General features: G+C 38.7%; 1 protein-coding gene across 7 annotated transcripts in view; it reads left to right on the top strand.

Moving 5' to 3' along the window:
• Positions 1-11,765: 11,765 nt before the first annotated feature.
• The window catches only part of asph (aspartate beta-hydroxylase), a 61,120-nt gene continuing 48,379 nt past the window's right edge, over positions 11,766-24,506 (top strand). For 3 of the 7 annotated variants that reach the window (XM_075484082.1, XM_075484083.1, XM_075484081.1), the window contains exons 1-6: positions 11,766-11,934; positions 14,140-14,169; positions 14,449-14,512; positions 17,474-17,635; positions 21,331-21,375; positions 22,368-22,436. In XM_075484082.1, the coding sequence (XP_075340197.1) occupies positions 11,797-11,934; positions 14,140-14,169; positions 14,449-14,512; positions 17,474-17,635; positions 21,331-21,375; positions 22,368-22,436 (508 nt within the window). In that variant the 5' untranslated portion in view covers positions 11,766-11,796. Of the gene's footprint in view, positions 11,935-12,586; positions 12,641-14,139; positions 14,170-14,448; positions 14,513-15,614; positions 15,856-17,473; positions 17,636-21,330; positions 21,376-22,367; positions 22,437-24,506 lie in introns of those variants that run through there. The other 4 variants (XM_075484085.1, XM_075484084.1, XM_075484087.1 and 1 more) reach the window with 4 other exon arrangements.

Genomic DNA, 24,506 nt, shown 5'->3' with positions numbered 1-24,506 from the left:
TTTGAACGCGTGGTGGGAATGAGACTGTTTTGGCTACTTTCAATTCAATTCAATTCAATTAAAAAATACTTTATTTATCCCAGAGGGAAATTAAATGTTGATGTAGCTCAATTAAATCAAAGAGTTATTACAGATGCTGATGGCTGTGGGCAGGAAAGATTTCCTGTAGCGGTCCGTTTTGCATCCAAACTGAAGAAGCCTTTGACTGAAGAGACTCTGTTTTCTGATAACAGTCTCATGGAGAGGATGTTCAGGGTTGTCCATAATTCTCTTGATTTTATGCAAAATCCTTCTTTGCATTATTGTCTTCAGAGGTTCCACAGTCGTCCCCAGAACAGAACCAGCCTTCCTTATCAGGTTGTTGAGTCTTTTTAGGTCCCTGGTTCTGATGCTGCTGCCTACTTATTGTTGCGAGTGAGCTTAACTCTAAATAAAGTAATCTTCACTCTAAACACTAAGTATTTTGCGTTTTTCACCATGCAAGTAACTGTTACTTCATAAATATAAGTCATAAGTGCATATTGTTGATAACCTAGTAAAGTTAACTGATGAATGTATGTCAGGGCAGCTATTAGATTTTACAGTGCACAGCGTAAAGTGTGAAATTTCTTAATCCACTTCAACTTTTCCCTTGCGCACTTCTGCACTAGATTACTGTATGAACACGTTTGTTGTGAGTTACACAAATACATAGGTATTTACCTTGGTGGGTAATCAGAGTCACCCACATGGGTTCCCACCACCCCTGGGAGAGCAGTATCACCCATAGTTGACTCTCTGATCAAACAGGGTGGACCCCTCTTCTCTTGCCTCCCATTCTCTTGCGTGGACAGGAAGGAGTCGGGTACTCCAACATGTGCACTCAATTCCACGTTGATTGGGATGTACAAAGGAAATGTGCCAGGCACCTACAGTTTTTGTCTGTAGTGCAACTCGCCCAGCAGACAACACGCAAAATCACGAGTCGCCTTCAAAGCTTCATGTGTTTGTTGGATATCAGCATGTTGTTGACCCTCAGAGAATGCACAGTCCAGGAGGGCCGTAGAACAAATCCCAGCTGGTAGATGAGTGTCTTCGAGCTGATGGCATTCCTCGCAATCCTTTTTCGAAGGGCTGCCAAGGGCTACATTGGTGCCATGCGACCAGAGCCGACCCAAGGCATATGCCAACTACGCGGTCGCTTAGGGCCACGCCACCAGGGGCCCCCAGAGAGCACCGAGACGTTGTGATAAAAAAGTAAATATATACATGAAATTAAAATAACATTGAATAATTTAAACGGACTTGTATTACACCAGAAAAAAAATATATTAATTTTGACAAAATACTAATACTAGGTTAATTTATGCCTCCTGTTGGCTGCTGCCACCGTTGGGCAAAATTATTTAAGTATTGTATTTATTATTTAAGTATTTAATTTTGATTACAACTTTATTTTTCTGTAAGATAATGTGAATGTCATTTGATTCTATTTTGTATTTGTATTTTGAACATTTTGCACACCATTGCACATCTGAAAGAAATTAAACTATTTAACGTGTTTACTATAAATGTAGTCTCCAGCCTGCTGATGTTACTTTCAAATAGTTAAATTAATGAGCCATACTTATACATCACTCTTTATGTAGAAGTTAATTAAACCATATTTATGAGTTTGCTATCCCTTTAAGGTTAAAAACAAGAATGACACCTGTATAATGTAAGATGATTACAAATAATGCTAATGATTGTGGGTCCGTTACACACATAACGGTGTAGCCTATGGAATAATGAGGCATCTGGAGCTGAGGTGATGGTAGGGGGGCCCCAAATGAAATTCTGCTTAAGGCCCCATAAAGGCTTGGGCCGGCCCTGCATGCGACTCATGTCGGCCAATAGATTCGGCAACCCAGATATGAAACCGCTATAATGCCCCGTAACCGCTTTCTTGAAATACAGTGGAACCTTCGTCTCGACAACAAGAACACCAGCAAGGAGCGCATACGAACAGACAGATTTGCAGCAATTTCAGACAGACAGGCAGCGGTTTGTTCAGAATTGTATGTCGTCCTACAGTCCAGTGCAACATGTTACCGTGGATGAGCAGTTATTTCCTTCAAAGGTTTGTTGTCTCTTTCTGCAGTACATTGCATCCAAGCCTGACAAGTTTGGAATCAAGTTTTGGATTGCAGTAGATCTGGGGTCCGTTTCACAAAGCAGGTTCAACATACTCTGAGTCTATTCCTGACCTCTGAGTTGATCTACTCTGAGATAGAAAACTCTGAGTTTTCGGTTCCAGAAACGCTGATTTGAGTGAGTTTAATCAATTCTGAGTAGGTTCACCTTGAGTTTTGCGTGTGCGCCACAACTTTAAAAAGCCAGCATCAATGGAGCCCCGATTCGACGAGTCACCATGGCAACGGGGAAGAGGAGGGGCTACTTTTTTCACCAACCTCGAATTGGAAATCTTAATGCGCTCATACGGCGAGTTTCAATACGTTTTTAGAAATAAGTGCACCGCTGCAGCAGCAAAAGTGTAAGTTTAAATGTAGTCCTTTGCAATCACAATAATATTACAGGGGAAACTGCTTGAATGGTAGCCCATTCATTTATTTCATTTAGGTGCAATCCCGCGGGGGAGAAGCGCACTTGGCACCAGTTTAAGATGAAATATAAAAACATTGTTCAAACAGGTGAGACCTCGGCATGGAGGTACCTCATTTTGATCATATTTTACACTGTAAAATAAATATTAAGTGGCTATTTGACTGTGCACTTATTTTATCCCCAACATAATGCTGTTTTCACACACATAAATGTCTTCTCATCTATATCATGTTCTGTTAAATAATTAAGCCTATTTAAACTAACACAGACTTCTACTCAGCCAACAGAAAGAAGGCAGATGCCCGTAAAACGGGTGGTGCCCAGCACCGCCACCTCTAACGGGAGGGCAGTGGCTGAGGGAATCCACCCCCAAGACACAAGTGTCTTTATAAAATATAATAGGCCTATATATCTTTTTTGAGCCTATTCATAAAAATATTTATTTGTCTTTTATGTCTTTTTTTTCTTTTGTCCCAACAAAATTCTGATGGTGCCGCTCAAAAAGATAATTGTCTGTAAATGCATAAACATCTGATAAACATCTCCCAACGAATATTTAATTCTCTGCTCAATAATGCTGCACCTTCATCCACGGGATCGTTGTCAAAAGGACATGCCATGTTCATGAAAAAAGTCATCTCCTACTGTGCCTAATGGACTTCTAGAAGTAGAAGAACTAGCTCTGCTGACTGAATGAATGAGGAAATCAAATGGCGTGTGTGGCTGAAAGAGGGCGGAGACAGAGAGAAACTCGAGGTTTCTTGAATAAAACCTGGTCCCGACCAGGTTAGGTTCATAGAGTCTGTTACTCCAGTAACTGACCGAGAGGTTAAGTTACCTCTCTTTGTGAAACAGGCTAGAGTTACCCCTCTTTCTCGGGGTTGAGTTATCTCCCTTTGTGAAACGGAAAACTCAGAGTTTCCCTCATTTCAGGGTTAATCAACTCAGAGTTTTTACTAAACCTGCTTCGTGAAACGGACCTCTGGAGGCAAAATACATGTGTAATGCCATCCCTTACTTGGGAAAAGATTCCACTCGTCCGACGGGAGAGAGGCTGTCAGAGAATGTTGTATTGAAATTGATGGAACTGTTATAATTGGCTTTGTTCTTAGACATTATGTATCCATATTCTGTATTTTATTAAATAACCTATGTTCCGAGCTTGTACTTTTCCACTCTGCTCATACAACGCAATGTATGTCCTTGAACGGTCCAAGACTTTAAGATGACATAACGGGAGTCCAGCGCTACCATACTTTACATCTGACCACGAATAAATACTTTGTTTAACTTAAGATTTCTCCAGCTCGTTCTTCGGCTTCCAATGAAAGTATCAGGTTAAGGGGCGGTCGGTGGCGTAGTGGGTTAAGCAGCCGCCCCATGTACAGAGGCTGCTTGCCCCGGTTCGAGTCCCGCACCGGACGGGCCTGTGCTGCATGTCTTCCCCATCTCTCTGCCCCCTGCTTCTTGTCTCTCTCCAACTGTCTATCCATTAAAGGCATAAAAAGCCCCAAAAAATATTTAAAAAAAAAAAAGAAAGTATCGGGTTAACAGAACCATTCATGGACCAGGGAAGGACTGTCACTATGGACAATTTCTTTACCTCTTTGTCTTTGACTGCAAAACGAATGATGTTGCAGGGGCAACTGGTAAATATTAGAAACGCACACGAAGTATGTTGAGCTGATCAGAGTTCATTCAAACAGCAGTTTGACCTTTGTCATTACAGGCTGCAGCCTCTGTACAGGGTTGGAGTAGCTGTTCACAATTCAATGGAGACAGTTAGTACCTTGAGAGGAATACACAATTTTTGCAGAGGGGAGGGGGCAGAAGTAAAATTAGCCGCTTTCGGACAGAGCCGTTCTAAGAACGGTCCTCCTCGAATTCCGTTCTGATAACTGTCCTTCCCCAGCGGAACTGTTTCAGTCTGCATTCACACATGAGTCGGGACCAGGTCGGGACTGATGCGTCGCAGCTGTCTGCGACAGTGACGTGTTACTTTAGCGCAAAACAAACAAAACAAAACCCGCGAAAAGTAAGGAGAGAAGAAAAAAACACCACAAAGAACCTAATACTAAAGGCTGAGTTATACTTCTTAAACTGCCCTTGCGCTTGCGTCTTGCGCTTGTGTTAATGGCTCGAGACGTTTATGCTTCATTTAGCTTTGCCGGCGCTTGCGTGTGCTGCGTGGCGATTCACCGCCAGGACAGTTGGTGGAGCAACGGGTTTTTTCAATGACAAGCCTACCACGATGAAAGGAAATTCACCGCCAAGACCTCTTCGGCAAGTCTCTCTTCGAGTGGATTCATCATAGACATAATATATATAATATATTATGTCTATGATGAATCGACTCGAAGAGGGATTCATGCTTCTTCTTCTTCTTCTTCGCTTTCTACCTTGGCGTTTGAAAACAGCGGTCTTTTATTAGGGGATGAAACCGGAAGATGAACACGCTGCCGGATGTGATGTAGATAGTGGCTTGTGCTCGCGTCCAGAGTGGCTACTCTATAGCTCTGCTCGCGTCTTGCGTCTTGCGTGAAGTTTAGAAAATTGAGGTGACACACGCAAGCACGCAAGGGGGGGCTTGCAACCGCGCAAGGGCTTGCGTTGCGTCTTGCGTTGCGTCTTGCGTTGCGTCTTGCGTTACCGACTATAAACCAGGCTTTAGGCCACCGTGTTCATGGTCTGCATGATGGTGATATTAATCATGAACAATCACATCGGGCGTCTAACATCGAGGCTGGAAGAGCACACAGAGAGAGTCAGGAGACGAAGGATCGAGCGCAGGCGATACTTCTTCGTTTCATGAAGGAAGAAAGGAAAACTGATCGCCGCAGACAAAGGAGACAACGTGTAAGTTTAACTTATTAAACACGCGCAGGTTGTGTCCGTGTCTTATGAGTAAACATTGCAGCCGTGACAGCATGACATGGGGCGTAGCTACCGACCACCACACACCTCCGTCAGATGTGTTCCTATAGAACCCAGAAAAGACCCAGCCTCGGAGAAGGAGCTAAAATGGTTATAGGAACTGAGGGAGATGGTCCCGAGTTCCTGTATGTCCGAATGCGGGAGAAAACGGCCCCGTGGATTAAAAGGTTATAAGAACTGCCAAAAGTTCTTACAGTCCGAATGCAGCTAATACCTGGGCCTGCTAGTGTTAATTAACACCCAGAAAATAATTGTTTTAAACAATTTGTCTTTGAATTATCAACGAAACCATATCCTACATCCTGCTCCAAAGTGTGAGACACCCCCCACCCCGCCCCTTCCTCAGGTATAAATAGCCGCATTTGGAGAAAATGCTAGTTGACCAGCACAGTCCCTCATAAGCCTTGTACAGAGACTCCATCTGGGCCTTTTATCGGTTAAATGTGTTAACCGATTTAGTGTTGTGTATCTGTTTAGTGTTGTGTCTTTGTCTGTTTGTCTGTTGCCCTGACACTCTGACCATATACCTACACTCCCGGTTCCATGTTTCTGAGACAAAGTAATATGCACAATTATCAGAGGATGTTTCTGACTTCAGTTTAGATTTTCCCCAGTTTTCAGATTACAAATCCCACAATAGAATAAATGATATGGATCAAGAGAATAACATTTTGAAAAATATTAATTGTGCATATTACACAACATTGACACAACATTTACTGAAAAGATAGCATTGGATAACATGTTATCAGTAGTTCACTTTAATAGCAGGAGTCTATATTGTAATTTTGAAAACATCAAAGACTATTTGTCTCAATTCAAATCAACATTTAATATAGTTGCAGTCTCAAAAGACATGGATACATTTGGATAAAGTTACTGACTTTGAAATGAATGGCTATTAATGTTCTGTATGAAGAGACAACATAAGGAAGGAGGGGGTGTGGCTTTATATATTGATAAGACTATGGACTGTAAAATTATTGAAAATATGTCACTGGCAGTGGAAGAAGTATTCGAATGTATTACAGTTGAAATTATGTTGCAAAATAGAAAAATATTCTTGTAAGCTGTGTTTACAGAGTTCCAGGATCAGACATTAGTTTATTTACAGACTGGATAGAAAGATTATTTCCTGTAAAGTAAAAAAAAGACATTATATTATGTGGTGACTTTAATATAGACTTACTAAATGCAAATAAACACAAATGTACAGAAGATTTTACAGACACAATGTTTAGCATTAACCTGTGTCCATTAATCACTAAACCAACCAGAATAACGGCACATAGTGCTACTTTAATTGATAATATATTTTCCAATATTTGGGATAATAAAGTAGTTAGTGGTCTTTTACTACATGATGCCAGTGATCATTAACCAGTTTTTATGGTGTATGATGTCAACTGCAAAACAACTAAAGACAAGGATAGTCTAAGCCACTCTAAGATCAAAACAGAGCAGTCGCTAAGAGATCTGAAAAATTATTTATCCTCATATAACTGGGAATTTATTTACCAGGAGTCAGATGTAGACACAGCTTACAATTCTTTTATGGAAATATTCACTGCACTCTATGACAAACATTGTCCAATTAGAAAAGGCAGAATTTAAAAAAAAATAAATAAATAAAAAAAAAATAAAAAAAAAAAAATCACTCACTGGACTAGTGAACGCATGCAAAAAGAAAAATCACTTGCACAAACAATTTCTTAAGTACTGAACTACTGAGGCTGAAGAAAAATATAAAGCATACAAAAATAAATTGACAGCCATCTTAAGAGCAAGTAAAAAAGAGTATTATACAAAATTACTTGATAGTAAAAGATATAATATTCAAGACATGTGGAAGACACTGAAGTGTAATTATGTCACACCCAGGGAACGGAGGACGCAGATGCAGGAGTTGTAATTCCAAAGCTTTTATTGTGAGGGCAGAAAGTTGAACAAGCTCCTCCTGAGAGAAACTAATCAGGCTATATAATATTATTCTAATAATATACTTTTCCAAAATGGAAAAGTACATCTATATAAAAATTATCAAAACTCAAAAATCACTCCACTAAACGGAGGAACAAACAAAGAACTATAAAACGTTACGGGTAACTAAAGATCACTCCTGCTGCGGAGGAAAAACAAAACACCTCTCCTATAAAACGGAGGAACTACACTATGAGAAACTTACAAACAAAAATCACTCCAACTAGGAGGAAAAAACAAGAAGGCTATAAACAAAGCTATCACTGTATCTCTTACAGGATTTAATTATCAAATTTAACATGAAAAAACAAAAACTCTCTTTCGAGGATAAATACCAACTGGTAAACTTGGAAAACGAGGCTTGGGTTCAGGCTTGGACAAAGGCGAGAATGATGCACTACAATTGGACAGATACACACTGGCACAGGACAGGGGGAGACGCAGACTCTTAAGCACACCGGGGTAATGGGAAACAGGTGGAATCATTCATAGGACAATCAGACTGGAGCACGAGAGGAAGAGCAAGTGACCTGAAACGAGAGGGAAGTTAATCTTTCAAAATAAAACAGGAAATGACGAAACAATACATGAGACGAGACAAAAACCCAGCTTGACCTCACCGCGGTGTGACAAATTAGAGGAGGTTCCCTGCTATCCAGAGTATTTTATGGAGAATGACAAGGTTATTCGGGAAAAGCAGGAAATTGTGGACAGATTCAACAACTTTTTTTGTGAATATTGGACCTGAACTCGCTGGTCAAATTCAAACTAATAATGAACCAATGATTGATACTAATCCAAATTCTATGTTTCTTGCTCCCACTGATGAAAAAGAGGTCTTAGACACAATAAAAAAATGTAGTAATAAAACATCTCAGGATATTGATGACGTAGACATGAGAACAATTCGAAGTGTTGCAGAAGCAATTGTCAAACCGCTTACACATATTTGCAACTTATCATTTCAGTTTGGTCAATTCCCCTCCAAAATGAAAACCGCTAGAGTTATCCCTTTATTTAAATCTGGAGATAAACACTGCTTCCTATTACCGCCCCGTCTCCCTCCTGCCGGAGTTCTCAAAAATAGTAGAAAAAATATTTAATGTAAGATTATTCAAATTTATTGAAAAAAATAATTTATTATCCAACAGTCAATATGGTTTTAGACAAGATCGATCCACAGCACTTGCGTTGATTGAACTTTCAGATTGTATTGAAAAAAACAAATTTATTATCGGAATTTTTATTGATCTCCAAAAGGCTTTGGACACTATTGATCACCATATTCTATTGAACAAATTGGAACGTTATGGCATTAGAGGAACTCCATATAACTGGTTAGAGAGCTATTTGCGGGGCAGACGGCAGCTTGTTCAGGTTGTTCAACATAAATCTATATGCAGAAAAATTACATGTGGGGTCCCACAAGGTTCAATTTTGGGGCCAACTCTCTTTTTACTTTATATTAATGACAAATGTAAAATATCTAAAATCATGAAATTTATTCTATTTGCAGATGATACAAATATATTATGTTCAGGGGATGACCTGGAGAAACTTCTGAATAAAATAACGCAAGAAATGTATAAGTTAAAAAACTGGTTCAATATAAATAAATTATCATTGAATTTGAATAAAACTAAACTTATGCTGTTTGGAAACCAAAGAAACAATGTGCCTGTACAAATAATAATTGATAACATAATAATTGAAAAAGTACAACAATATGTGTTTTTGGGTGTAGTTGTTGATGAAAAACTATCTTGGAAACCTCACATAACACATGTACGATCAAAAGTGGCTAAACGTCGGTGTGATGAAACGCTGTAGTTTTGTATTAAATCAAAGTGCTTTATTTATACTATATCACTCCTTTATAATGTCATATTTAAGTTATTGTATAGAAATCTGGGGAAACTGTTACAAGAAAAATTTGTTACCTTTAATCACACTTCAAAAACGAGCCATGAGAATTGTTCATCACGTTAAAAATAATGAACACACCAACACACTTTTCCTCAACACCTTCAATTTAAAACTGTGTGACTTGATTAATTATAAAACAGCTCAAATAATGTACAGGGCATCGAAAAATTCTCTTCCTAGAAATATTCAAAACCTATTTCAAGATAGGGAAGCTCACCACAATTACAAATTAAGGGGAATTAATAAATTATACTAACCAAAAGTAAGAACAACCCTGAAATCTATGTGTATTTCGGTGAGGGGAGTCACATTATGGAACAGTCTAACAGAGGAAACAAAAACCTGTACGAATTTGGTCAAGTTTAAAATAGTGTTCAAACGAAAGGTGATGAGGAAATACCAGGAGGAGAGTGACTGATGCCCAAAACCTATTGTATTAACTATTGGTAGTTTTATTTTTATTTTTTAACTACTACTACTACTCTTGCTGCTACAACTACTATATATATATATATATTTTTTAATGTATTATTATTATTTATTTATTTATTTATTTCCCTTAATATACGGATTTTATGTATGTTATGTGTGTATATGTGTATATTTGTGTGTATGTATATATATGTGTATGTGTATACATATGTATGTATATAAATGCACATGTATATTCTGTGGGGAGAGGGGTGTAGGGTTGGAGTATGTCTGGGCCTGTCTGTGTCTCTGTCTTTGTCCTGTGTTTGTGTTGAGAGTTATTGTAGTGTATTGTGTTTTTATGTTTGTTTTGTTGTGAATTTTGTGATTGTTTTGTTGTGAGCGGTTGAGTGAGGGGTTGGAATATTAAAAGCAAAGCTTCCTCCATCCCCTTTTCAAATCGTAGTGTTGTAGCTAATTGTGAAACTCTATTCTGTATACAGATTTGAAACAAATAAAGAAACAAACAAATAATTCGAATTTTCTGTTTATGAAGATGTTTTTCGAAAATCAGGATTTTTTTCCGCCAATGCACTCCGTGGGCTTCCGAAGTTCAGAGTGAGCTATCAAAGAATAACTTGTTCCCAAAAAGGGCACCATTTCATCAATTATATGGAACTGGTTCGGTTTTGAACAGTATGTTTTGAACCTTATGAATGAAGCAATTAATATATTTTAATCAAATTAATACACATCTATACAAAATGTACATGCCTGATTCATCATGATGGTATATGTACCATGTAAGTGAGTATGTGTGTCTGTGCGTGCCTACATCAGAAAAATGTTGAAATCTGAAAAAAAAATTGTTTTGACATGTAGGTTGAATGTAGCTCATTATAACAGTAAACTGATGTGTTTGTGTTTTCATTACTGTACAGAGAGGGGTGTGAATGACCCTCAGATTGAATGTGGCATTGGGGTTTGTAATAGGCTACTGCTGCCTTTTCCTATAGTTGGATAAAAAGAAGAGAAATTAATTAACTAATCTGGTATAGACTGTTCTTTATTGTAATCTGGGTGCATTTTACTGCAGCTGCCATGACAAGGGATCATCAGATATTCATATTTATCATGCAAACTCACAATTTATTTTTTGACCATGTGTAGTTGCACCTTCACATCATGTGATTAACTGAATTGTTCTCATAAGAATGCAAAAAAAAGCAGTAAAATGGCCCTTTTCTGCATTTTCACAAATCAGAAAAAGGTTTCACAATTCCCAGACAAGGTTTTAATGAATCTACAGCCTCTTTAGAATAATTCTATCCAGATTTGAGCAGTGTAACTATTTTAGTTTCCATACAGGACCTAGTTTAAAGGGATTAAAAGCCACGTTTAAAGTAGTCCTCAATGTACTCACAATCCATTTCTGTGTCAATCTTCCCACACCAAAGAGCTTTAACGGCTGTGCGAAAATATCTCATAATTTTGACTTAGTATCTCATAATTTTGACTTATTATCTCATAATTATGAGATAGTATTTCTAAATTTATTTTTATTAAGTGGCGGAAAGGTGTTCCATACATTAACTTAAAGCACTTTGTAGAAAGGTGCTGTATGACGTTCAGTCCATTTCCTTTTATCAGTTTACACGCAGATCTGCCACATCCAATATGGCGGACGCGCTGACGTAACGCAGCAACGGACCAACCTGCTCAATGAGGCGTTATATGTCTATGGGCAACTGGGGCAACTCACCATCTTGCCACGTTCCAGAAAAAATTGGGAGGAGGGGCAAACATAGGACTATCCACACGGTTGAATAAGCCCAAAGCATCTTGAAATCTATTGGCCTTAATACTTTTCAGCTCCCGCCCATTTTTGTGTGGCAAGTACGTTATTGGCTTAGAAAGCTGTTCGTCTTACAGTGGACGGGTTCTTTGGATGTGAGCCTTATGAGGCATTTTGATTTCTTTTTACTGCAAGAAATACAGGTCCAGGCTGCTCCAATACCTTCTCTGCTGTTTTGTCAAGCTGCCACAGACTCACCATGGCTTCAAAGAAAAACGCTAAAGTGCACGTTAAATCAAAAGGTGCGTTGATACTACTCCTTTTCATTCTGTCATAGGTTGCAGGCCTTTAAAAGTTAATCGAAGGTTCGGCTATAATTTCATTCTATAGAAAATAATATCACTGATGGATGCTGGGTGGAAGGGAGCTGATTTCGTAGTACTTCGTAAATTCATAGAGCATGTAAACAGTTTGAGTGGAACCATGGTGAGTTTAACACGTCAACGCAGCTGAGTGAAAGCTTTTACTCGTTAGCTTTACGTCAAGCTTGTTGAAAATGATTTCATATCGAGATGTTTCACTCCTTGCCACCATATTGTTTTAAACCATAACGAGTATTATAGCTCAGCTTTTGTGGCCGTTTGTTCATGCTCAACAAATGGGCTTGTTTACCAAGGAAAATCCAGTGTTTAGGGTTTCTGTGGGACACTTTCGCACGCGAGATATCGTCAGCCTTCTCTCGTGAGGCTTCGCTGCCTTTTCCACATAGTCAGTAGGATAGTACGTAGGTCCCAACGCTTACTCATACGATAGGCCATTTCCCAATCAGCCCTCTTGGATAGACACGTCGAAGTGTACCACTAAAGAAAATGTGCACCCGCCTCTCAGTTTATTCCTTCTCTAAATGCCCACGTGTCAATATACCATAAGTGAGTGGGTCATACGTGGCGCTCGGGGATCCCGGACCCTATGCAACAATTCGCCTACCGATTGAGGCTCCAGAGAACGGTGCGCACTAATCTGCTCGGATAAAGTGCTATTGGATCTTTAATCCTGCGACATGCATTCGATCTGCGATTGTACTGTTAAATCTGTCGCACAAACCGAGCCCTTTACCAAATTAACTTTTAATTTAGTCCTATATAGATAAGACAGTAATAATTTTCAATCCGACACGTGGCTGTAAGTAGACGAGTGAGCCCACGTGATACAAACTATACCGAAGGTGTGTGTAGTTCAACTTTGAGAACACACTGTCCTGTACAGAACACAGAACTTTTTTTACGACCCCCATACCCAATTAAATCTGAAACGGATATGTAACACAGCTTTAAATTATGCACTGTTTATTAATTTATTTTATTTGTTGTTATTGCAGTTTGATCAGCAGATAGCTGTGTACCAAACAACAGGGAAGTGTCAAGGTCGAAAAAAAGTGACTGAACAAAATGTTTTTTTCCCTGACCCCGCCCATTGCAGTTCCTATATATTTGGTGTCTGACTCAAGTTAAAGCTGCAGTCTGCAACTCTTTTTCAAGCATAATGCCTGGAACTGTCCGGGGATTCTGAAAGTAGTACATTAAATACCCCAATACAAAATAAAATTAGTTCTCTAGGTCCCCTATATGTCCCGCTAGGTCCCTCCAAAGCCAGCAGGTTTGTTTACAAAATTGCAGACCGGACCGGTAAAAGGTAACCAATCAGGTTACGAGCTGGGCTCTGCTGCCTGTCAATCACCGATCGTCCCCACGCTTATTTATCTAGACTATTGAACTTCATTACGGGCTAGTCTACTTACTGTGTCTTCCATGATCGTAAATGACAGGTGAGTTGATGAATGAGGAGTCGTGTATCTGGCGTTCACGTAGACGTGCACGAGTTCTCATGTGTTTTGATGGGGCGGGACAGGAAGTTGAATAACTTTTTATTTTTCGGTTAAAAAATAAGCATTTCTTGCATTTTGCGACTATGGAGGTCACCGTTTTCAACTTCAAGCGTTCTGATAGATCATGTAAACTCTTAAAATGCCAAAAATTAGGACTTTACGTATGACAACAACAAATCCTGCAGACTGCAGCTTTAAGCTTCAGATACAAAATATTCTAGATAGAAAGAAGATATCAAATTGCTTTTTCAAACAAAGATTGGTATTGATTAAATTTGTAATGATACTTTGGGTCTTGTTTTGAATGTCAGCATTCCAAAATAAGTCATGCTCATTTGTTTATGAACTGCCTCTATAGCCCAACATGCTACTTCAGTGAATTTAGTGAATTATATTTACATTTGGAAAAGTGCAGCCAGATACAGTATGCAGTGGTTCTTAATAGATGAGCTCTGAAAGAAGCACACGAGACTATAGGACACGTTGAAACAAGAGGATGTATAACCTAAACATTAATGTTAAAGCCCTGCCAAATTTGGACCTTTAACTCAAACTAATGTTGACCAGGAACTAATCTTCCTCAAATCCATGGTAACATGATTTCTTGCCTTTTGCACAGTAGAACATCAACGGAAGTGTTCATGAAGCAGTGGTGAGTTCATTAACATAATTGAAAGAGAGAAACTAGTGCACTTTGTTTCCATTTACCTAAGTTACATCAAGTAATCAAATACTGATTGTGGCATGTCAAATGCCAATTGTTTTTTGCCTTGCACAGTTGAGCTTGAGTAATGTTAGCAGTGAATTGTTTGAAAGCCTGATAATATTGAATGGATCTTGGAGAATACATGAGAGGGATTTGTGTATTTGTTGATGACGTGCAGATCCTAATTTAATTTTTTTGGCTTGTTTTTACTAATTAAAAATAAAGAACTATCTCTCAGGGTTCTCTTTCCTTCCTCCTGGAAACTGCTCAACATGGGAAAGATGGAAGGGTAACAGACTTGTCTATTGTGCTGTGTCCTTTGCATTTGCAGACTGTTTACGTTTTCTTAACTAAACCCTTTACACTGAAATGCATGAAATTGCAGTGTTGTGTTCATCTATATCAGGGAGAGATATTTAATTTGTAGCAGCATTGTACTGATTGCTGTTGAATAACACTGACAATTCCAAGTTTAATTTGAGAACCACAGTTTTCTTCTTTTTTGATGATTGAGATTGATAATTAACAAGGAATGAGATGAATTTAATTAATGTAGAGTTTATCATATTGTCCTTTCAGGTGAGGCTGTGTTGTATACCAAGTTTTTTTTATTTATACCAGTATGAAATCAGATTATAGCATTGATACTGATATAAACTAACCCGGTCTGTATTCCCTGTAATGCTACCTGTGTGCATTTTGTCCTTTCTCACAATGTTTGTCAGCAACAAGCTGAGCTGCACTTGCTTATGTTGTCTTCTCATTTTTGCCAACTCAGCAACTCGATTTTTCAAGAAAGCATTCACCTTTACATTTAGCGAGATCTTGCACAAACTATGGTTAATTTCTTCAGAAGAGTGTCGCCACAACATCCCCACAAGGGTCTGCAGGCGACAGCTGTCTTTTAACCAGGACTGCCCCTGCCTACAGCTTTCCCGGTCAACCAGCAGTTTCAATCCAAAGCGAATGGTTGATGCCTGAATATATTTGGCAAACAACATGCATATTTTTTATCTCTTGCTAGCTGAAATTGTGAAAAATTCAGAGCTGCAGACGTCTGAAGCTCTACAATAAAGCTGTCCACCTGTCATACTCCATATCAAGAGATGTAAGATGCTCCCTGAATGTGTGTGTATACAGATGTACAGTACGCACATATATACATACTTATACACATATGTATATACATAAATTTGTTCTTTCCCACAGACCCAGATTTTTCCTCCACTATGGTTCATGGTGTGGGATATATTGTTTGTGTTGTTGTTTTTTTTTTCTTTCTGTAGGTCACAGCCAGCTGGTCTAACACCACTATTAATAGATGTCTATGATATCTGCAGCCACACTAGGCACAGAAAAAAAATTGATAGAGCTTGACTCACTGACGAACTGAAAGAAAGCCAGCCAGTCAGTCAGTCGAGAGAGGGTAGGGCCAGATAGAGACCCACAAGAAGTGAGACCGGGGGCGTGCAAGGCTGTTCTTGTCCCTTGCTTCAGACGACAGCTTTTCATTTTGACCACTTAACCTCTTCTCAGTTATCCATCATACGGGAGGGATGGGTGATCCAGCAACCTTGGTAGAGTCTGCTATTTTTCCGGCAATTCCTACAGTCATAGCGGGGGAAGTGCAAGGTGAGAAATGTGGCTATTCAAGAGCTGCTGACTGGCGAGTGAAGGACAGGGCAGTGTGGAGGTCAATGTGGGCCTTTTTTTTTTTTTTTTTTTTTTTAAAGAAAAAAGGGGGCGGGTTATTTTAAAAAATGTTTTTGTTGAAGGACAGAGGTCTCCTCAAAATTCAGTTTCATTTTCAGGATCCAATTTGCACTGTTTTTTTTTTTTATCTTATCAAAATCTGAGTTATTAATCTGTCAGTTGAGCGTAAATCCTGAATTTCAAATGTAGTTTTGAAAGGAACTGTTGCAGTATTCTCATGGAAATGTATAACCAAATCAATTTCCAAATTTTTGACTATTGTTCATGTGGACTAATTTAGATGTAGATTAATTTAGAAAGTGTTGATGCAGTAGGCTGTGTTCTCTTTGTATGCTTAACTATATAAATAAAGGGGACCCAGAGAAATTAAGCCAATATTGATACACTCAGATTCTGAGAAGACATGACATCTGCTAATTTCACTGTAAGTAGGAGTCTTTAAGATTAGTCCATACGTTTCAGCCGGGTTGATGGATTTTCAGCTTATTACACTGTTCAGAGTAACACTACATGGGAATTTATCTTTGTAAACGAGTGTTTGCCAGTGTCTGAAATTTGACCTCTTACCATGTTGCTACTTTAACACCTGTTCATTCTCTCTTGCTATTTTTTCCCCTTATGTACTGTAGGGTATCTTTAGCACTCCCAAAATAGCTTCTATATGGTATATTTTATCCGTTTCCTTTGCCTGTTTGTCCTTGTTTCCAGTGCAAGATGAATTGGTTATTGCAGATATTATTGATGATGTATGGTTCCTAACAAATTTTCTCAGGTTTACTTTTAAAATTTAATATTCTATTATCACTGGGACATCTTGGTGTTCCTGCGCTACTTGGCAAGTCGGTCCTCGTGACACTTTGCTGGTTTTATATTTAAATCAAAAAGGGAAGCGGACAAAGTTGAACAAGAGATTCTGAGCAGATATAATCAAGTTCAACAGTTTTATTCAGGTTGTGCCCTTGCAAATTACATTTAGCTGAATCTGTTGGTAAAAATGCCATTTTATGAATCATTTTGTTTTAGTGTATTATAAAAACACTGCACAGGTCCTCTTTCGTTAAGCTTGAAATATTGCATGGCCTTGTTTCATGTATAGCTAAATATTGGCTCTAGAGAATACTCATTTGTTTGTTTTTCCACTGCTTCCTGGAAAAGGTAGTGATGTGAGGGGTACTTAGTTGGTGGCAAACTGCAATTTTGCTGCAAGATATTGCAGCAAAATACACACCATTGCAGCAAGATACACACCATTTCTTTAAAATGCTTGAAGTCTGGCAGTTTGGTGTTAATGCATTTTTACCTAAGATGTGTGACTATCATTCTTCTAATTACTTTGCAGAAAATATCTTCCTTGTCCTCTTACTTAACTTGGTTAATTCAAAATATATACATTTACAATGTGCTGAGTGTGTTAGGCTAGATTTAAACTCAATATTTAATTATAATCATAAGGAAATGCCATCAATAAAATATGTTAAATCTCCCATCTCAACCCAATATTATCTCTTTTTTTATTTTTTATTTTTTTTTTCCACAGATGGCACTAAATCTCAGTCAGCCAGTAGGAATGGGAAGAAGGCAGACTCCGGATCAAAAAGTGCCAGCTTCTTCACTTGGTTCATTGTGCTGGCCCTGCTGGGCGTATGGACATCTGTTGCTGTGGTTTACTTTGACTTGGTGGACTATCAAGGAGTTCTTGGTATGTACATGTTGTAACACATACATGCATGCTTCCGATATAAAGAACATCTGAATGTGATTATTCCACTTCATTTGTCCTGCTTGAAAGGTGTGGTAGCACCTAGTTTGTCCTTTGTCTTTATGTGTTGATAAACACAGCACCTGCTTCTTTCAAAGTGATTTTTAACCCTTAATAGCAACCAGTTGAACAAGATATATATTCTGGTCATTAGTGTTTCGACCAATCGGCAGCAATAACAAATCTAAGATTAGTATGCTTTGTTCTTTGCGCTGCAGAGCAGCAGTTTTTAAATAAGTACTGGAGTAAATAGAATGCAAATTAGCAATTATAAACTGGCCACAGGTAAGTTAGACTAATAACTTAAAAAGTAAACTAAAAACAAAAAGAATTGACACTTGTAACTGAGCATGTCTGCTGCTTTGAAGAGTAGTCCTACAGATGCATCATAGACACGTTATGAGTGTTAAGGCCAATCCAGTCAGGAATATGACAAATATTACTAGCATAAAAATGGACAAGCTTCGAACACTTATGAGTAGGGATGGGAATCGAGAACCGGTTCTCGAAGAGACTAACAATCCCGCTTATAGGTTCTACCTTGCCTGCATTCAAAACTTGAGAGCCCTGTAACGTAAAACTTCCATGTCCTGTTGATTGTAATAATGTTAGTGACATACTGTATGAATAATTTCCATCCATCCATCCATTATCTTCCGCTTGTCCGGGGATCGGGTCGCGGGGGCAGCAGCTTGAGCAGAGAAACCCAGACGTCCCTGTCCCCGGCCACTTCCTCCAGCTCTTCTGGGGGGACCCCGAGGCGTTCCCAGGCCAGTCTCTTCCCAAACATAGTCTCTCCAACGTGTCCTGGGTCTTCCCCGGGGCCTCTTCCCAGTGGGACGGGCCCGGAACACCTCACCAGGGAGGCGTCCAGGAGGCATCCTAACCAGATGCCCGAGCCACCTCATCTTCCAATAATTTCCATCTAATATTAACATTTAGTTGACGAGGACTGCAAGAGTGAGGCAGGCTCAGAGGCAGGCTCAGAGGCAGGCTCAGAGGCAGGCTCAGAGGCAGGCTCAGAGGCAGGCTCAGAGGCAGGCTCAGAGGCAGGCTCAGAGGCAGGCTCAGAGGCAGGCTCAGAGGCAGGCTCAGAGGCAGGCTCAGAGGCAGGCTCAGAGGCAGGCTCAGAGGCAGGCTCCCGCATACCTGTAGCTACCCCTTTCATTATGTTATATCTTCATTTGTAAGTCGCTTTGGATAAAAGCGTCTGCTAAATGCATAAACATAAACATTTAGGCAGGGAAAAGTAAAATGATAGAGCTTGGTGCATACTTGAAATTAAAGTGTTACTGCAACCAAAGCCATTTGTACTATATATAACTGGATGAAAGTTGATAATGCAACCGGAATTGCTAAATTCTTAACAATTCCCATCTCTAATTATCAGGACACAGCAGGAAGATATGCAGTGCAGTATTATGTGGGTCATCAGATGCAGGATCCTGTACCCAACTCCAATGCCTGGCTTTCAGACCGAAAAAGTATACCATTGATACTGCCGAAAGTGACAACAAAAATAAGGGTTAACAACAGATAAAAATAAAATCAGTTTTCATGATCTTGTAATTAAAAAGAGAAATCTAGAAATCTATTCAAGAAAACTTTATATATCCCAATGGGAAATTATAATTTTGCAGTACAACACATATATATTTATTATTTTTTTTTTTTCAAACAATCATAAGCTATCATTATGCATAGTATTTGCTGCTGGCAGGACCAATGACCTTCTGTACCAGTCTGTGTTACAGTGGAGCTGAATAAGCCACTCACTGGTCAAAATTTTTTTTAGCAGACATTGAGGGACCTAAGCTTCCTCAAGAAGAACAGTCCGTTATTCCTTTCTTGAAGACACTCGGTGTTATATTTACAGTGTAGTCTGCTGTACACATACACACACAGGTATTCCTCAACCACCTTCACTTCTTTATGTAAGATGGAGGCGGTGATTTCTTATGCTGCATAACATAGTCCACCTAAAACCCACAGTCATCTGTTTTTTGTATTGTTTGTGTTTAAGCTAATGCTAATGCCACAAAGGCAAAGCACAGTCACACCTTTGAAGGAGAAGCCCACCGATCATTAGCCTGACTACGTCATACTCACGATTCTAGTCAGAATGTGAGTCTGATACCGCTCAATAGAGATTTGAGTATGGGGCGTGTTTCAACCGAACCAGGAGAAAAAATGACTCTTCGCTCAATTGGATAGACCTACAACCAATCAGAGCAATGTAGTATGTGACGTAGATTAAGCAACACACACTTGTTGTAGGAAGGACGGCAAAAACTCTTTTTCTATCGATAAAAGCCTTTATCGCGTTCCTCTGTTCGTCTTTCAAAATTAATGCAATGTGGAGATCCTGTAGAACAGACTCGATGGCTCGTTCATGCTCGCACTATTTTCTTAGCGGTGGCGGAGTAATATCAACGAACATCCAGTACAAAATGTCAAATAAAACACGACAGAAGCAACTTTTCGCCACGAAATTTGATATGGATTACCAGGGCACACCAGTAACCACTCCGGTGAGTTGATTATTTTGAAAACGGACGTTTATTGTGCTTTTACGGACCTTTCTAGACATGCGCATGACATGCCATTCTGAAGCAGGTTGAGAAGAATCAAAATTAAGCAAATACCGGAGACAGCAGTAAACATAAAAAAAGCGGTGAGGGGGGTTCTAAAACATTGCAGACGACTCAGAAAAGAGGCTTAATGTTGAAAATACCACAGTTCCCCTTTAAAAAACAGCTCTAATGCAATGAGAACCTAAAATGATGGCAAGGGGACTAATATCCTCAAAAAAGGATGAAAGACCTGGAGATATGAATACTTGCTTCCAGTGTAGCACTTTCACAATAAGCACGAGCATGAAGAAAATGCAGAGATTTGTGAGTTTTTGCAATAATTGAGATAAAAGGCATGGTATCCACAGAGTAATATACATTAAATCATGACATTCCATCAGTGCATCCTAATCTGTGGGGAAAATTATCCAGCTCACTGATTGGTGTTTTAAGCATCCATTACATAGTGAGACTTTTGATTAATTCAAACAGCTAAAATGAAAGGCATTGCTGTGTCATCACTTGTTGGCTTTCATGGTATATTTATTTTTTTTGGTTAATGTCATAATGGTTGCACAATTGTTATATGTTACCTTAAAAGGCGGTTTTCCATTACATGGCAAGGCTCCTCTACAGCATGGGCTGTTTCTTTTTTTGTTTGTTTGTTTGTTTGTTTGTTCTGTTTTCCATCAAATAGTATTACGTAACAGATGCCACTTGTTTTTGGTACTACCTAAACTGAAATTCCAAATTGTTTGTGATCCTGTACACTCTTCACTCCGAAGGTGCTTTTGATAAAAATATCTGTTAAATCAATGGAATGTAATACATACACACAGCAAAGTCGTGTGTCATCTGTTGCTGCCTCTTGACAGATACAAAGTTTAATGGCTGCCTGTTATTTTTTACTCTTATCCTCTCACTAATTTTCACTCTACTAATAAATGGTTCATTCTTGTGTGCTTGGAACTAAACAGATTCAAATGTCATGTATGAACAACAGATCCATTCTGTTTCCTAATCTTGTTTTTCCAATATGTATGTTCTTTGTTTTGCATGCAGACAAGGCTAAGGGCTTACAAATTAACCTGTCTGAGACCCTACAAGGTAAAATCACAAGGCACATTTATTTTTGTTACATTAATTGACATTGTTGTGTTTTTCAAGAGCTTTTTGACAAAGTTTTAAAAGGCAATACCTTCTCCAGATTTGGCAGGCTAGCTGACAATTATTTCACTGCCCATTTGGTCATAAAATAAATTTACTGTTCATGTTATGAGCTACTTTTTAAACACCCCATCAACTTTTTGTACAAAGTATATAGCCTTTATGCAGCATCAAAATCTGTTAAAATATATATATATATATATATATACACACCAGTTGCTGCTATAGTATAAAAGTCAAACTTGTTACTATCAAAGTTGGCAGTCACAGAAATCTGAAGTCTTACCGCTATTGCTGAATTATTTGGAAATTTTAATTACTGTTAAATTCTGATATTTATATTCTGATATATTTGGTGAATTTTGCACCAAATTTCATAATGAAAAAGAAAGCTTTCAAGAGCCCACTAAACTGATTTTCCTTATTTAGATCAAATGTTCTTTTTGCATGACCTGTTTAACCTGTCCTGCCATTTCAGTGTGGTTTTGAGAAAGCGCAACTTATCCAATGACCCAGCTGATGCCACCTTTCTAGAAACTAATCACAAATAATACTCTGAATGAATTAACTTTTCTTGTTTCTTGTATTGTTCCCCATATTCTGATGAAACTACTGGATTCTGGTAACAGGGTGATGACCAGTGACCCCAATGCTTGGTGGATTTTATTTAAGCCATTTCCCATCTGACTTCTAAATTGAATTACTTTGTGATAGGTTCAATAGTTTCAACAATACTTTTCAATGAATATGCATGCAATATTTTGCACGGTGTTTTGTCCATTATTTTAAAATTCTTAATATTTTTGTCATTTTTTTTCAATGTATTAAAAAAAAAAAAAAACTTGAAACAGTGACTTGTCTATGTTGAATGATGCATGTTAATCTGACTTGACAAAGCCCTAAGTCAACATGTATATTTCTCAATGCTGTAGGTAAACTGGCGGCCTACGATACAGATGGAGATGGTGATTTTGATGTTGAGGATGCAAAAGTTCTACTAGGCAAGTTTCTAATTTATAACCAGTTTTAAAATGTATTGTCTTACAAAAGAATCTATGATGACTAAAAATTGGCACAATTTCTTTAGGACACTGCAGGGATACATTTTGTGTTCGTGAATTGCACAAAATGGTGATTTTGGGTTTGTTTTGCATTGCTAAATTGCTTTATGTTACTTTAGTAGATTCAATGCTGTTAAATCTGTTATAATGGCAAATGATGATTTAAAAAAAAACGACAACAAAACAGTTCCTCCATCACTTCAATATTGAGTTTTCTTAATGAGTTTGTAATTTGGAACTAACATTTGTTTCTTTGAATGCCTCCTTCTATATTGCTTGAACTTCTAATTCAGTACAACTAGTTGTTGCTTCAACCAGAAACGTACCTTGCAGAGGTATTTTAAAAAAAGGGAAATGAAATCAATGATGGACATATTCAAGAGGAAAATTGAGACATAGAAGAATTAATTTTCTCTCTGGGAATATTTTGGGTATTATATCATAACTGAAGGGATGCTGGACAATCACAACAGTTAACCGCTGGCTGAGAATGGATAGTGGATAGAACGGGTAGTGAGTCACATTACTTGAATTTTTGCCAGACGGATCAGACATTATTTGCAAAATTGTTTACATTCCCTTTATGGCGCTTGAAGTCTACTTTAAAAAACGGGCAAAAACCAACTTGTGGGTCCAAAAACTACCTGAAAGTTGCAGTCATATTGATATGCTGCATTCAATGTCAGTTCGAAGCAATTAGTATTTGTTGTCATTGCTTATTATTCAAGGCATTTAATCGATTTATTTATTTCCAAACGACTCATGGTCTTGTACCAGTCCCTGGTCTTGTACCAGTCCCTGGCCTTGTTTGGAGATGCCTTGAACAAGGAGTCATTAGGCTAAAATCCATGTTAAAGCAATACTATGTAACATTTCTACCTTAAAATAACAGCTTGAAAAAAATTGTGCAGCTAGAATGAGTTTTAATATTACGATTGGCCTGTCTCCTATGCCCTTCGGGGGTCTGAGTTGGAATAACTGCGCTATGTAACTTTGCTGGACAGGCCCGGGAGTGGCCCGGGAGCTGAGCGGAAGTACTTCAACTTGCTTTCTGGCACACCTACCGCAAAAATAAATAGACCCCTCTCACGCTCCCAGGTACATTTGATTACTCTTACCTTCTCGGTCGACATAGCTTGCACCTTCTGACTCCTCGCCGGTTCGTCAACAAACGTGAAAGCGAAAGGGTGTTGTATTTACGACAGTGTAACCGTACATTACCTCCAAGCCTGTAGGGGGAGCTCCATAATTGTTTTTTATTTAGAAGTTACATTGCATTGCTTTAAGTCATGAGTCATTGATTTTATCATATCATTATTAATTTCTAGAAATGTACTGTACCGAAGTTGGCAGCAAGTTGCTTCAGCTCTGATAGAAATGTCTATATTGCGCTACTTTCAGCAAAAAAGATTTTTGAAAGATTTTTCTGCACTGGTTTGAAAAGCTTTGCTGTTAGAGTGGATTTTCCTCATATTTTTGACATCTGTTATAACGAGTTGCTGTGCCAACTCAGAAGTCGTATACAAATGGGAGCAGCTAATTCAGCTTTCCAAATGTCAACTGAACCCTCAGAAAAGGCTCGCCCAACAATTTTAAGAAGAACCTTTGTAGATGTAGGGCAGGAGCAAGATTGAGAAATGAGTGGAGGAAGTCCAGGTCAGGTCTTCACTTGATACTGATGGGAAATGTCGGATTGCTTGCAAAGTTTGGACTGCTCAAGAGGCCAACGACTCTGTACCAGGCTTTAAAACAAGAACATTAGGAACAGCAAAAGCAAGTACGTGCTTATTTAAAAACAGGTGGTGAAATCCTGGACGTGTCACTGCGAAGATATGGATCTGTACCCGGGACATTGAACCTTGATGTTTGCGTTCATATTATCTATCAAGAGAGCTCACCTATGTTATTCTGATAGTGGTGTTTATTACGTGGCGCCCCTGCGGACACAGTCTAACTTCATAAGCAAAAACCCATCCCAATGCATCCCAATAACCCTAATGGCAATTTTTT

This window comes from Odontesthes bonariensis, chromosome 14 (genome assembly GCF_027942865.1).
Source record: "Odontesthes bonariensis isolate fOdoBon6 chromosome 14, fOdoBon6.hap1, whole genome shotgun sequence".
In the NCBI taxonomy this organism is placed as follows: domain Eukaryota; kingdom Metazoa; phylum Chordata; class Actinopteri; order Atheriniformes; family Atherinopsidae; genus Odontesthes; species Odontesthes bonariensis.
The sequence above is the reverse complement of the archived record's forward strand: the minus strand, read 5'-3'. Positions and strand labels throughout refer to the sequence as shown.